Genomic DNA, 13,924 nt, shown 5'->3' on the forward strand with positions numbered 1-13,924 from the left:
TCCTTTTAAGAATGTTGTGCTTCTCTGCTAACAGTCTCCTCTTCTACTTCTATTTCGCTCTGGCACAATTTTCCCTCTTCCTACAATGTGTCTTCATACCCCTGACATGCTAAAATGTTACAGCATTACATTTTAATAGGCAGAATAAGTAGGTCAGGCACAAGTTGGATATTGTACATGGAACGTGGGCATCTGGGGAACTAGAAATACAGGTACAAAAATACAGTAAAAATAGCAATGCAAGTTGGTAAAAGAGCAAGATTATAAAGAAAAGATGTGAGCTAATTTCAGAAAGACAAAGAAAAAAGTTGTTATCTGAACTTGTATGGATTCTTAGTAAACTGTAAACTGTGGACGGCTCTCGTCTCCACATAATAGCAATAAAAATCACAACGGCGAGGGGGTATTGAATAAAAGGCTGTGCAAGTGGGTTTCAGAACTGGAGGGATATAGTCTATTTGTAAAGCTGTTCAGAAGGATAGTTGTGGTCAAATACAGTGCATTAATATCTTGAAGGAGTTTGATAAAATTGATGCAGGTTTTCTAAAGCATAAACACCAGTAAATTTAACACCAGTAGAATCACTTTTTCTGCTGCATTTCATGTGCTTTTAAGTAATAAAGATCGATGAAAAGTTTTTTAAAAAACAGAAGCCATCCAAGACCAAATCTTAGCAATGTAATCCATTAAAGAAAAACACTGCAGTGTTATATTCCAGTTATAAATGGTTTAGTTCAAACTCAGGCTCACTTGGGGCTCCCATCTTCTGCTTAAACGAGTAAAATCATCTTTTTAGCATTAAGTAAGGAGCCTGTTATGTGCTCCCCCTGACAGTGTAGGTTTCCCCTGGGTGCTCTGGTTTCCTTCCACATTCTAAAGACATGGGGGTTAGAGTGAGTAACTTGTGGGCATGCTACCTTGGCTCCAGAAGCACAGAAACACTTATGGGCTGCCCTCCACACATGTTTAGACTGCACTGGTCGCTGCCGCAACTGACATATTTCATTGCACGTTTCCAATGCACAAGTGACAAATAGAGCAAATCTTTAATCTTTTAGTATGCCTTTTCCAGATTAATCTTCATATTGTTTCCCTTAATTTCCTAATGTATCTGGCATATTAACAAATGCAGATGAAGTATTATACAATATTAGAATTTCATGCTGGCTTTGCAAGCCGTTCATAATAAGAATGAGGAAGAATCATGTTTATTGATGCAAGTTGGCCATTTGATCCTTGAAGCTCATCTTGTTCTCCATGTTAGATCATGACTGTTCGAATTGGTAACTTCATCTGCAGATTTTGGTTTTCTAACCCATTACTCTATTATCAAACAAAATCTCCGTCAATGGAAATTATTAGAGAGACAAGGATCGAGGCCTGAGGGTTGAATCAGAAGTCTGGGGTCGAGGACCATTGGATAAAGACAAGTTGGAAGTTTTTGTGGGCCCACAGGGGAAATCAAAGCCTAAAGTCTGCACACCCGAGTCTGGGTCCAAGTCTGCTGGAGGCTCGTCCAGGGGTTATAGGTCGGCACAAATGCATGGGTGGGAGGGAGGAATAGGGCTTGTTTTGCTGGTATTGTTTTATATCTTGGTGCTGAAATGTGTGGCAACAATTGCAGGCTGCCCTGAGCACACGCTCAAGTGTGTTGGTTGTTAATGCAAACTATGGATATCATTGTATGTTTCGATGTACATGTGATAAATAGACCTGAATCTTGAAATCTCATTGTTCTAATATGCAAGTCGGTACATTCAGGACAATTGGGATAACAGAAGAAAGAAGTAAATTGATCATAAAATGTGTTACCTTTGCATAAACACAACTTTCATTTAGCATCCAGTAGGAACAGTTACGCTCACACATTGGACACATTAGAGTTTCATTGGCTTCACAGATCTCTCTGCTGGAAAATGAAGATAAAATAAATAATTAGATACCACTTGATACACAATGTGATAAAAGTTCTAAAAATTTCCAGACCTCTATTACTCCAGCTACCTATTCCCTTTTCTCAGTTCCTTTGTCTCCACCACATCTGTTCCTGGGATGGGGCTTTCCTTTCCAGGACATTGTAGATGTTCTCTTTCTTCAAAGAACGGGCTTCCCTTCTTCCACCATTGGTGTTGCCTCACCCTCACCTCCTCCATTTCCCAGATATCCATGCTCACCCCATCCTCCACCAGCCTTTGCAGTGATGCAGTTCCTCTTTTCCTCACCAACCACCCCATGAGCCTCTGCATCCAAAATATTATTTTCTTAACTTCCACCATATTCAATGGGATTCGACCACCAAAAACATCTTCACCTCCCACCTCTCACTCTCCGCTTTCATCTCCCTCTCTGTTTCCCTTGTTCATTTGAACTTTCCCCACTAATTTCCCTCTCGGCACTTGTCCCTGCAAATGGCAGAAGAGCTACACCTGCCCATTCACCTCCTCCCTCACTTCCATTCAGGGCTACACACAGTCCTTCCAGGTGAGGTAGTACTTCACTCATGAATCTGCTGGAGTCACCTGTTGCATCTGGTGCTCGCAATGTAGCGTCCTCTATGTTGGTGAGACCTGATGTAAATTGTCAAGCACCTCTGCTGCAACCTCAAAAAGCAGAATTACCTCAAAAAGCAGAATTTCCTAGTGGCCAACTATTTAAATACCTAATCCCATTCCCATTCCAGCATATCAATCCATGACCTCTTTTCTGCTGCAATGAGGCCACTCTCAGGTAGGAGGAGCAACACCTCATATTCCATGTAAGGAACCTCAAAGCTGATGGCATGAACATCGAGTTCTGTATTCCAGTTATATTTTTTTTCCCTTCCCTATTCCCCTTTTTTTTATTCCCTGCTCTGGCCTCTTACCTCTTCTTGTCTGCTAATCAAGTCCCCCTGGTGCCCCTCCTCCTCCTCTTCCTCCCATGACCCACTCTCCTCTCCTATCAGATTCCTTTCTATCCAGCCCTCGGCCGTTTCCAATTACCATCTCCCAGCTTCTCACTTCAACCCCCTGCTACATTTTAAAGCTGTAAAAATCAAAGATACAAGTTTTACATTGGGTTTCCAAAGAAATTTCTGTATCAGTGAGAGATATCAGATATACCTCAAAAGCGCTGGTATTGTTTTCACCACATTCCAATTTGACATATCCTTAAATTTTAATTTAAAAAAAACGAGAATCAGATTCGGGAGCTCCAAATATCCTAGAAAGAGCTTGGAGGGTAATTGTAGAGCTGAACTCATATGCACCAAAAGTACAAGACATGAGTTTAGTGAATTAAAAACCCAATATGTCAGAGAACAGCAAAGTAGAAGACAATAAATAAATTTAAATAAAATAAGGTAGTCATTAGTTAAGAGCAAATCTGTATTTTACAATATTTGCTAGAACTGCCATCGTAGTTAAATATTTGCTTATGGATTTCTGACAAATTAAGTCAGACAGTTAGGATTGAATTCGAAAAAAAGATTAAAATGAGTTGCAACAGAAATAGATACAATTGTTCAAAGGTAGCTAGATACTCTTATGATTCCAGTTTTTACTGCAAGTGAATTTGTGCATATGAGATCAGCCAGCTATATGACAAGATGGCACCAGTGACCAATGGTGATATGTTGCCGACAGCTCAGAAAAGTACAAGAAACCCTTCTTCTTCTTGATATACTTCTTCTGAACTTCATTAGGTTGCAGCCTGTAATTCCCCTTTTAAGGATGTACTTTTGAAGGAACTAAATGATCGGGCACTTTTGCGATTTCCTGGGGCATTTGGCGAACTAGATTCTCGAGAGTGTCATCACTGGGGGGGCTGGAGGCTGCATCGATGCCTGTTGGCGGAACACGATTTCATGGTCGGCTCCATTACTCCGCACTACTTCCTTGATGCATTATTTCTGTCAAGGAAGACTGAAATCATCAAGGGTAAGCATGGAAAACAAGTAAGTGTGCGTGCGTGCGTGCGTGCATGCGTGTGTGTGTGTGTGTGTTTACAGGGCAGGACACCTACAACCCTCACCTCCAATCTCATCTCATTGATTGGAACACCTGACTCCAAAGAGCTTTTGTCCAAAGCATTACCACAGAGGATCACAAACATTTTCTAACAAGTATTTCTCAATAAGTAAATGATAAGCATGATGTTTTTGTATTATTTATTTAGTTGGGTTCTCTTTATCTAGTTTTAGGACTTGTGTTACGATCTGATCTCATTTTAGGTCATATTTAGAATCATAGAAATTTACAGTGCATTACAGGTTCTTTGGCCCACAACGCTGTGCGGAAATGTAACCTTCTCTAGAAACTGCCTTGAATTACCCTACCACATGGCCCTCTATTTTTCGAAGCTCCACATCTTTTAAAATACCCTATTGTATCCATCGATGTCGCTGGGAATGCATTCCACACACCCCCCCCACTCTGTGTAAAATACTGACCTCTGACATCCCCTTGTGCCTTCTTCCAAGCACCTTAAAACTATGCCCCCTCATGTTAGCCATTTTGATCCTGGAAAAGTCACTGGCTATCGAAATGATCAATGCATCTCATCATGTTATACACCTCAATCAGGTCACCTCTCATCTTCCATCACCCCAAGCAGAAAAGGCCAAGTTTTCTCAACCTGTTCTCATAAGGAATACTCTCCAATCAAGGCAACATCCTTGCAAATCTCCTCTGTACTCTCCCTATAGCATCCACATCCTTCCTGTAGTGAGGTGACCAGAACCAGGTGCACTATTATGCAAAAATAGAGACAATTTTCCAGGGTTCACAAACTTTCAAGCACCACGGTATGTATATTAATTAGTTAAATTAAAATAAGTAGTGCAAAAACAGAACTTAAAAGAAAGTAGTGAGGTAGTGTTCATGGGATTCTGGAGACCAAGAGGGAGATGGCAATACAAAATTCGTCAATGAAAAACCAGACAAGGCATTTTTACACTGCCTTAATCCTTCTGCTTGGAGAACAATATCCACTGCTCACAAAGTTCAAATGTTAATAAAACACAAGTATGAAATGTTCTTTTGAAAGCTGAAGAACTGCAATGTTTACCTACCTGACTTGGCTGTGGTCGGCTGTAAATAATCCATAGAGAAATACAAGCACCCCGACCAGGGCAGCAGGGATAAGCATCCCTGTGTACCATCCCAACCAGGCAAAATACAGGCCAATCTTCTCGCCAAAGTATCGCCTATACAGAGTGAGACCAAAGCATTAGCATGGCTTAACACTACTGTGTTCTTCTGGAAAAGTCCCTGGAGATCTAGTTACTTTAAAAGTTGAATATTCAACTTTACATTAAAAAAGAGATAGGTTTAAAAATTTATCCAGATTGGTGGTGTTAAACATATTATACAGATGTGTCTACTTTCTGCCTTCCAATGAACATCAAGGGCAGCGTAAAACATGCTGATGTGACTATACAGCACACCAAGTCCTACTAACAGGGACGAATTTCCAGACAATGGTATGGTCAAAATCTAAGGCAATGTTGCTCACAAGAATAACATCCTGAAGTATTTTTTTCAATAATTAAGTTGAACAATCATAGAGCGTTTATCCCCTTTTGAGGAAGGAAATATTACAACCACAAAAGACTGCAGAACCTCAATGTATACAGTATCAGAGATGTGTGATATCAGTCAACATCTGCTAGATTGGCTGATTACTAATTATGACATAAAACGGTTCACTAGGTTAGGAGAGATTGGATAAACTTGGATTGTTTCCTCATGAGCACTGGAGGCTGAGGAGCAAACATATCAAATTATATCTCATTATGAGAGGCATAAGCAGCGTAGATACTCAGCATTTTTCCCCAGTATGGAAATATCAAACACTGAGTGGCATAAATTTCAGAGGGAGAAAGTTTTGAAGGAAGTTTATCTGACAAGATTTATTTTTAAACACACGAAGTGACAGGTGCCTAAAATCTTTTGACGGGGCACATGGAGGAAGCAGATGTGATAGGAATGTTTAAAAGGCATTTAGGCAGAGACCTGAACAAGCAGGAAACTGAGGGACAGAGAATAATGTGAAAACATTATGAGCAGTTTAAATCGGCATCATGTTTGCCTCACACATCACAGGCTGAGGAGTATGCCCCTGTGAGGAATGTTCTTTTCTTTTTAAGGTGAATTTTCAATCCATTAGATCCATGCCATTTCCCAAACGAACAACTCCATCAGACTTATAACCCACTCATTTTATTTTCTTGGAATTCTATCAAAAAACCATCACTCAACTTTTGATTCTTTTTGTAATTGTTTTTTATTGAAGTTCATCAAACATTTCCATAAGATGAATTTCAGACATTGTACATATATATCATACAATCATATATATCACAAATCTCCACAAAGTATTTATCTGAGGTATACACTTATAGAAAAGAGTGGAAAGAAAAAAAACGAGCAAAAGGAAAGAACTATGTACAAGTAGGGAGTGATTTTTTTTTACAACAGATTCATTGATTTGTGAGAATAAAATCAGGCCTAAGAGGCATTATGTAGTTAAACCATTTTTCCCAGTATGAATCAAATTGTTCCAGCTTATGATTAACAGATGCTGTTATCTTCTCCATTTTGTAAATGTCCATTGTAATTTCCATCCATGTATTTAAAGTTGGGCTCTCCTGTGATAACCATCTCCTAGTAAGAGTCTTTTTACCAGCCACCAACAGTATATTCATTAAATATTTTTCTCTTTTCAACCATTCTTGAGGTATATATCCAAAATATATGGCCTTACTCTCTAAGGGTATTTCACATTTAAAGATGTCTTGTAGGGCATTGTGTATCCCCCTCCAATAGTCCCAAAAATATGATAATGATTGCCACACACCGATATAAATTACAGTGGCCAGTTAAGCTACCAATGTGTCTTTGGGATGTGAGAAAACTATCATTATCAGTTGAAATCCATGCAGTCTCAGGGAGAACATGCAAATCCCATGCAATGAATATCCAAGGACTGGCATGAACCTGAGTCTGTGAGGGTGTAAAGGAGCAGTGCTAACTGCTGCACCACTGTGATGCAAGAGAATTGCACAGACTGCACCACTGTAATCTTGTGGAATTATTAGACCATTATTTTTAGACAGGCAGTTACAAATTCTGTGCACAGTGACTCTGCTTTTATACTGCAGAGTCCAGCTGAAATCCAACCATTTTTCAGGATCACCCTGTGACAATTCCGAGACAGGAAAAATGAGCGTCCTTCTAGTGATCTACATTGCCAAGTGTCTCAGTGCTTAGCTACTCTTCAAGATTTACAACAGTAAGAAGAATTTATTTTCTTAAGATCTTTACTTCATTATGAACCTTAATTTAGAACATAAAACGTAACAGCCCACAATGTCGTTCTGACATTTTAACCTACTCTAAGATCAATCAAACCCAACCCTCCTACAAAGTCCTCCACTTTTCTATCATCCATGATCCATGAATTTAGCATGATGCCTTTTAAAAAGTCAGTGTAACTGTGTAAAATATCTGTGCCTCTGATTGCAAAGAGAATGCCTGAGCATTTAAAAATAGAGTCTAAATATTACGAGTAGAAAACAGTCAGGTATACCCTTAAATCCCCTTTCAAAGTTCAAAGTAAATTTATTATCAGTATATATATATATGTCACCACATAAAACCTTGAGATTCATTTTCTTGCAGGCATACTCAATAAATCTGTAATAGAATATTAATCATAATCAAATCAATGAAAGACCACATAAACTTGGATGTTCAACCAGTGTGCAAAAGACAAAAAATACTGTGCGAATACCAAAAGGCAAGAAACTATAATAGCAAATAAATAAGCAATAAATAGAAAACATGAGATTAAGGGTCCTTGAAAGTGAGTCCACAGGTTGTGGGAACAGTTCAGTGATGGGGCAAGTGAAGCTGAGAGAGGTTATCCCCTTTGGTTCAAGAACCTGATGGTTGAGGGCTAATGACTGTTCCTGGACCTGGTGGTGTGAATCCTGAGGCTCCTGTACTTTCTTCCAGATGTGATGGCAGCTGGGAGAAAAGAGCATCTTTTGGGTGGTGGTGGTCCCTGATGATAGACGCTGCTTTCCTGCTATGTTTCACATAGATGCTCTCAATAGTGGGGAGGCGCTTTATTTGTGTTTGTCCATTCAACAAAATATTGGTCTGATTGCTGGACTTAATTCCATTTTTCTCACAAGCCAATTCATCTACAGTCTAAGTTCTGCCAGATTCCATGGGGAGTTTTTCCTTCAGCCACTGAGAAGACATTAAGTCTAAACGTACAACTGTCAGTCAGACATCCACTCCTCTGCTCGACACCACCTGATTTTGCTGCTCTAATTAGTCAGACAGCTTCACACACTGTGGTACAGTAGCTGCACGGCTGTCTCTCAGCATCCGCTTTGTGCGTTCTTCCAGTGACTACATGGCTTTCCTCCAGGTTTCAGCCCACATCAGAATGGCATGCAGGTTAATAGGTTAGTTGTTAGAAATTATAACAGTTCTGTAAGTTACCCCTGATTTGTAGGTAAGTGGTAAAATCTGGGTTTCATTCAGTCTACAGCATAGAAGTAGGCCCTTCAGCCCATCTGGTCTGTGCTGAACTGTAATCACTAGAGCCCTGTTCTGTGCCCATTCATGATGCTATGAAACCCCCATCTTTCACAAGGCCGTAGAGCACTACAGCAGAGAAATAGGCCTTTCAGCCAATCTAGATGTGTCGAACTGCTATTTCTTAGTCCTATAGATAATCAGAAAGAAGTACATCTTGACAGGTTAACTGCAGGGAATTGTAACAGTTTGGGACTGCTGTGATATGTCCCTAGTTTGCAGGTAAGTGGAAAAATCATGGAGAGGGGCAGGAGTTGTAAAAATGTGGGGAGAATAAATTGGGATTAACATGCATTAACTGCAAATGGGTGCTAGTTGGTTGGTATACATTCAATGGCTGAAGGGACAATTTCTGTGTTGAGGGTCTCCATGACTGTAGATTGAGAGAGGATAATTGCAGCAAGAGTTTTCACCTTCCTCTCATCTCTTCCAAGCTCGTAAAATAATAGTCACTTTCCATCAACAAGGAAAGATCTCAAAGCGAATATGTTACATCACACTAACCTCTATAAGAATGAAAGTGAAAGCAAAGCTAATTCATCCTCAGCTCAATAAATGCGACAACTGGTGGAATAACCTTGAATAAAACTGTGGGAGGATAAACATATGTCATTGTGCTGGCCCTGAGGCTTTATACAATGAGCATGTTAAGGATCACAAGCAATGCATTATTGATGACTTCTCAGGGGTGTATGTATGAACATAATTGCTGCAGAGCTAATCAAGATCAGAGCGAGCCCTCACAGTGTTCAGAAGATGCAAAATAACTCACAAACAATTCTATGTCTTCATCATGTCCAAATGGTCAGAACTTTATTGCTCTATAAAACTATTTCAAATCAGCTCTATTTATAAAATAACATCAGAGATGTATATTACTTTGCAACCTCAGCCATTGCAATGCAGGTGGAAAAAACAATGGCAAAAGTAGACAGAGCACACGTCAACACATAAATCACTCAACCACACCATAGCCTCACAATACAGGCAAAATAATATTCATCTTATTTGGGGAGGTTTAAACTCTTGCAAGAAATAGCAGCATTTGTAAATTTTGAAGATCACTATAATATTTAGTTCACGCTAACAGCCTAGCACTCAATGCCAGTAAGACTAGGGAAATGAAGAGAGAAAAGTCAATTGGGAGTAGGATGGAGAATTGAAGCTGGAAGACAACTGGAAGCTCATGGAGTGTTCCACAAATCCTCAACTGATTTTTTTTCAAGCTATTTATCACCAGATCATAAGTACTGAATGCAAGACCCAAAACTGGAAGAAGTTCATTGCTATTTCATCTAAGAGGACACTTTGAGTCCCAAGATGGGACATGAGCATAGGGTGTTGCACCTTCTTTGGGAGCTATTAAAATGCCATGAGAAGAAGACTGGTTGGCAGAAAGTGAAGAGCACGCCATAGGGAATGGCTCCTTTGGAATGCTGAAAAGGGAAGGAAGACAATGATGGTCTGGTTGTGAAGGTGGAGGCTGCAGAAGCTGGAGAGAAATGAGGACGAAGGCAATTTCATCCTTGTTCACACAGTGAGCATAGAGGGTAACAGCCAAACTATGAAGAACAGAAGAGCAGCAGCTTCTTTTTTGATTGGCTTTGTATGGGCCAAGTCATGTCCTATGAATTGGATTTGGTTTTTCAAGAAGGTGATGAAGGTTAATAATAAGGTAGAACAGAGAATGTTGTCTACATGGATTTTAGTAAGGCATTTCACAATGTCCCTTATTGGAGGCTCATCTATAATATTAAGATGCATGGGATCCACGATGAATTTGCTAATTGTAATCAGAATTGGTTTGCCCACAGATGCCACAAGGTAGTGGTTGATGGGACTTACTCCATCTGGAGATTTGTGACTAGTGATGTTCTACAGGTATCTGTATTGGGACCTCTGTTGTTTGTGTTATACTTTATGTAAATGACCAATATGAAAACTTTGATGGGTGGGTAGTGCGTTCACAACCAATATGAAGTTTGGTGGTGTTGTATTTAGTGTAGACCACTGGCAAAGAATATAGCAGATATAGATCAATTGCAGAGATGGGCAGAGAAACGGCAAATGAAGTTTAGCCCACCAAAAGTGAAGTGTTGCACTTTAGGAGGTCAAATAGATAGAAACAGTATACTATTAATGGAAAGACCTTTAAAGGCGTTGATGCCTAGAGAGATCTTGGGGTACAAGTTCACAGCTGCCTGAAAGTGGCTACATAGGTTGATAGGGTTGTTAAGAAGGCATATGGCATGCTTGCCTTTATTAGTCAAGGCACTGAGTTCAGAAATCTGGAAGTTATGTTGCAGCTTTATAGAACTCTAGTTAGTCTGCATCTGGAGATTGCACACAGCTCTGGTCACCCCATTACAGGAAAGATGTTGAGGCTTTGGAGAAGGTGCAGAGGAGATTTATTAGGATGTTGCCTGGACTAGAGGGCATGTGCTATAATTTAGGTTGAGCAAACTTGTGTTGTTTTTCTGTAATGGCAGAAGGTGAGGGGAGAACTGTTATGTATATAAGATTATGAGAAGCACAGATATCGCAGACAGCTGGCATCTTTTTCGACACACACAAACTGCTGGAGGAACTCAGCAGGTCAGGCAGCATCTTTGGAAATGTATAAAGAGTCGACATTTTGGGCAAAGACCCTTTTTCAGGACTGGAAAAGAAGGAAGAAACCACCGGAATAAAAAGCCAGTATTTTTTTCCCAATGTAAAAATGTCTAAGACCAGAGAGCATGTATTTAAGTTGAGAGGGGTAAGATCAAAAAGATGAGCAGGCAAGCTGATTTATTATTACACAGAAAACTGGTGGGTGGTCTAATGCACTGCCTGGGAAGGTTCTGGGAGCAAAGATGATAGACAATTTCAAGAGGCTTTTAGACAGGCGCATGAATGTACAGAGATGGAAGGATATTGACAATATGTAGGTAGACTGATAGGTTTTGTTGGGTACTTGGTTACTGATTTATTTAGTTTGGCACACCATTGTATTTGAAGGCTTGTTCCTGTGCTTCACTGCTGAGTTCTAATTGCCAAAAGTCCACTGCAAGAAGCAAGGTTGGTATAGTAGGACATTTAGCTTTCCACATATTGACTAGGAATCCCATACTGTAAAAGGACTAGGTGGGACAGAGTTTGTCAAATGTATTTCCTTTATCAGTATTTGGAAGTCCCACTGACAGAAGATGCATCAACAATGATCTGGCAGTGCGGATTGGGACAGGCTGCTTTCCAGCAAAGGTGTACTTGCAAAGTGGGAGGCCTTCAAAAATAAAGAATAAAAGGTAAATGTAACAAGTGTAGGGAACCTTGGTTTTCAAGAGATATTGAGGCATAGGATAAGACAAAAAAAATGGAAGCACATAGCAGGTATAAGCAGGTAGGAATGAATGAGGTACTTATGGAGTATAAGAAATGCAAGAGATCACTTAAGAAATAAATCAGGAAGACTAAAAGAAGGCACAAAGTTGCTCCAGCAGACAAGGCAAAGGAGAATCCTAAGAGATTCTACTGATATGTTCAGAGCAAAAGGATAGTATGGAACAAAATTGGCTCTCTGGAAGACATGAATAATAATCCATGTGTGAAGCCGAAACAGATGGGGGAAGTTCTTAAATGCATTCTTTGCATTCGTGTTTGCTCAGGAAACAGACACAGAGTTTATAGATGTGAGGCAAAGAAGCATTAACCTCATGGACCATGTACATCTTACAGAGGAGGAGGTGTTTGTTACTCTGAGGCAAATTAGGGTGGATCAATCCCTAGAACCTGACAAGGTGTTCTCTCGGACCCTGAAGGAGGCATGCAGAAATTGCCAGGGTCCTAGCAGAGATATTTAGAACATCTTTAGCAAAAGGAGAAGTACCAGATGATTAGAGGATAGTCAAAGCTGTTCTATTGTTCTGCTGTTTAAAAAAGGCTCTAAACAGAAATGAGGAAATTATAGGCTGCTGAGTCTGACATCAGTTGTGGAAAATTTATGAAGGTATTCTAAGGAGCCAGATATATAAACATTTGGATAGACATGGACTGAGTCACGGGAATCGGCATGGCTTTATGCATGTCTAACCAATCCTATAGAATTTTTCAAGGAAGTTACCAGGAAAATGGATGAAGGTAAGGCAATGAATATTGTCTACATGGACTTTAGTAAGGCATTTGACAAGGTCCCGCACAGAAGGCTGGTCAAAAAGGTTCAGTCGCTCAGCATTCAGGATGACGTTGTAAATTGGATTAGATATTGGCTTTGTGAGTGAGTGGTAGTAAAGGTTTGCTTCTCTGACTGGAGGCCTGTAACTAGAGGTGTGCCTTTGTTGTTTGAGAATATGTGGTTGACTGGATCAGCAAATTTGTGGATGACACCAAGGTTGGGGGTGTAGTGGATAGCTTTCAGAGGGAGCTGCATCAGCTGGAAAAATGGGCTGAAAATGGCATAAAATAGCAAGGCTTTGCACTTCAGCTGGCTCAATCAGAGTAGGGCTTACACAGTGGATACTGTGGAATGTGGTAGAACAAAGAGATCGGGAATACAGGTACAAAATCTGTTGAAAGTGGTGTTATAGGTTGATAGAGTTGTAAAGAGAATATTTGGCACATTGGCCTTTATAAATCAATGCACTGAATACAGAAGGTAGAATGTTATGTTTAAGTTGTATACGATGTTGTTGAGGCCTAATTTGAAATGGGTGTGTAGTTTAGATCACCTACCTACAGTAAACAAGATTGAAAGAATGCAGAAAAATATTACAAGGATGTTGCCCCAGTTTTTAGGAAAGATTGAACTGGTTAGTAGATTCTTTAGAATGTAGAAGATTGAGAGGAGATTTGATAGAGGGGTACAAAATTATGAGGGGTATAGACAGGGTTCATGCAAGCAGGCTTTTTCCACTGAGGTTGGATGGGACCACAACCAGAGGTCATGGGTTAAGGGTGAAAGGTGAGAAGTTTAAAGGGAACATGAGGGGAACCTTCACCACTCAGAGGTTAATGCAAGTATGGACTGAGCTGCCAACACAAGGGGTGCATGCGAGCACGATTTCAATGTTTAAGAGCAGTCTGGATAGGCACATAGATATTAGGGATATGGAGGACTATAGTCCTGATGAAGGTCAATTGGATTAGGCAGTTTAAATGTTTTCAGCATGGACTAGATGGGCTGAAGGGCCTGGTTCTGTACTGTACTTCTCTATGAAGTACCTTAAGTGTGCCTTCCCCTCTATCATAAAGATCATCAGGCTTGCAACTACACCTTCTCTACTCCCTGCAGTTTTGCTTGCCAATACTGATGAAAGATCAAAGGCCAGAAATGTTAACATATGATTTCTAGATGC

The 13,924-nt window shown here is 40.1% G+C and overlaps 1 protein-coding gene across 1 annotated transcript in view; it reads right to left on the reverse strand.

Moving 5' to 3' along the window:
* The window catches only part of ano3 (anoctamin 3), a 521,252-nt gene that overhangs the window by 142,420 nt on the left and 364,908 nt on the right, over window positions 1–13,924 (reverse strand). The window contains exons 11-12 of the mRNA XM_059976011.1: window positions 5,051–5,185; window positions 1,813–1,909 (exon numbers count right to left, since the gene is read on the reverse strand). Coding sequence (XP_059831994.1) covers window positions 1,813–1,909; window positions 5,051–5,185 — 232 coding nt within the window. The remainder of the gene's footprint in view (window positions 1–1,812; window positions 1,910–5,050; window positions 5,186–13,924) is intronic.

This window comes from Hypanus sabinus, chromosome 7 (genome assembly GCF_030144855.1).
Source record: "Hypanus sabinus isolate sHypSab1 chromosome 7, sHypSab1.hap1, whole genome shotgun sequence".
In the NCBI taxonomy this organism is placed as follows: Eukaryota; Metazoa; Chordata; class Chondrichthyes; order Myliobatiformes; family Dasyatidae; genus Hypanus; species Hypanus sabinus.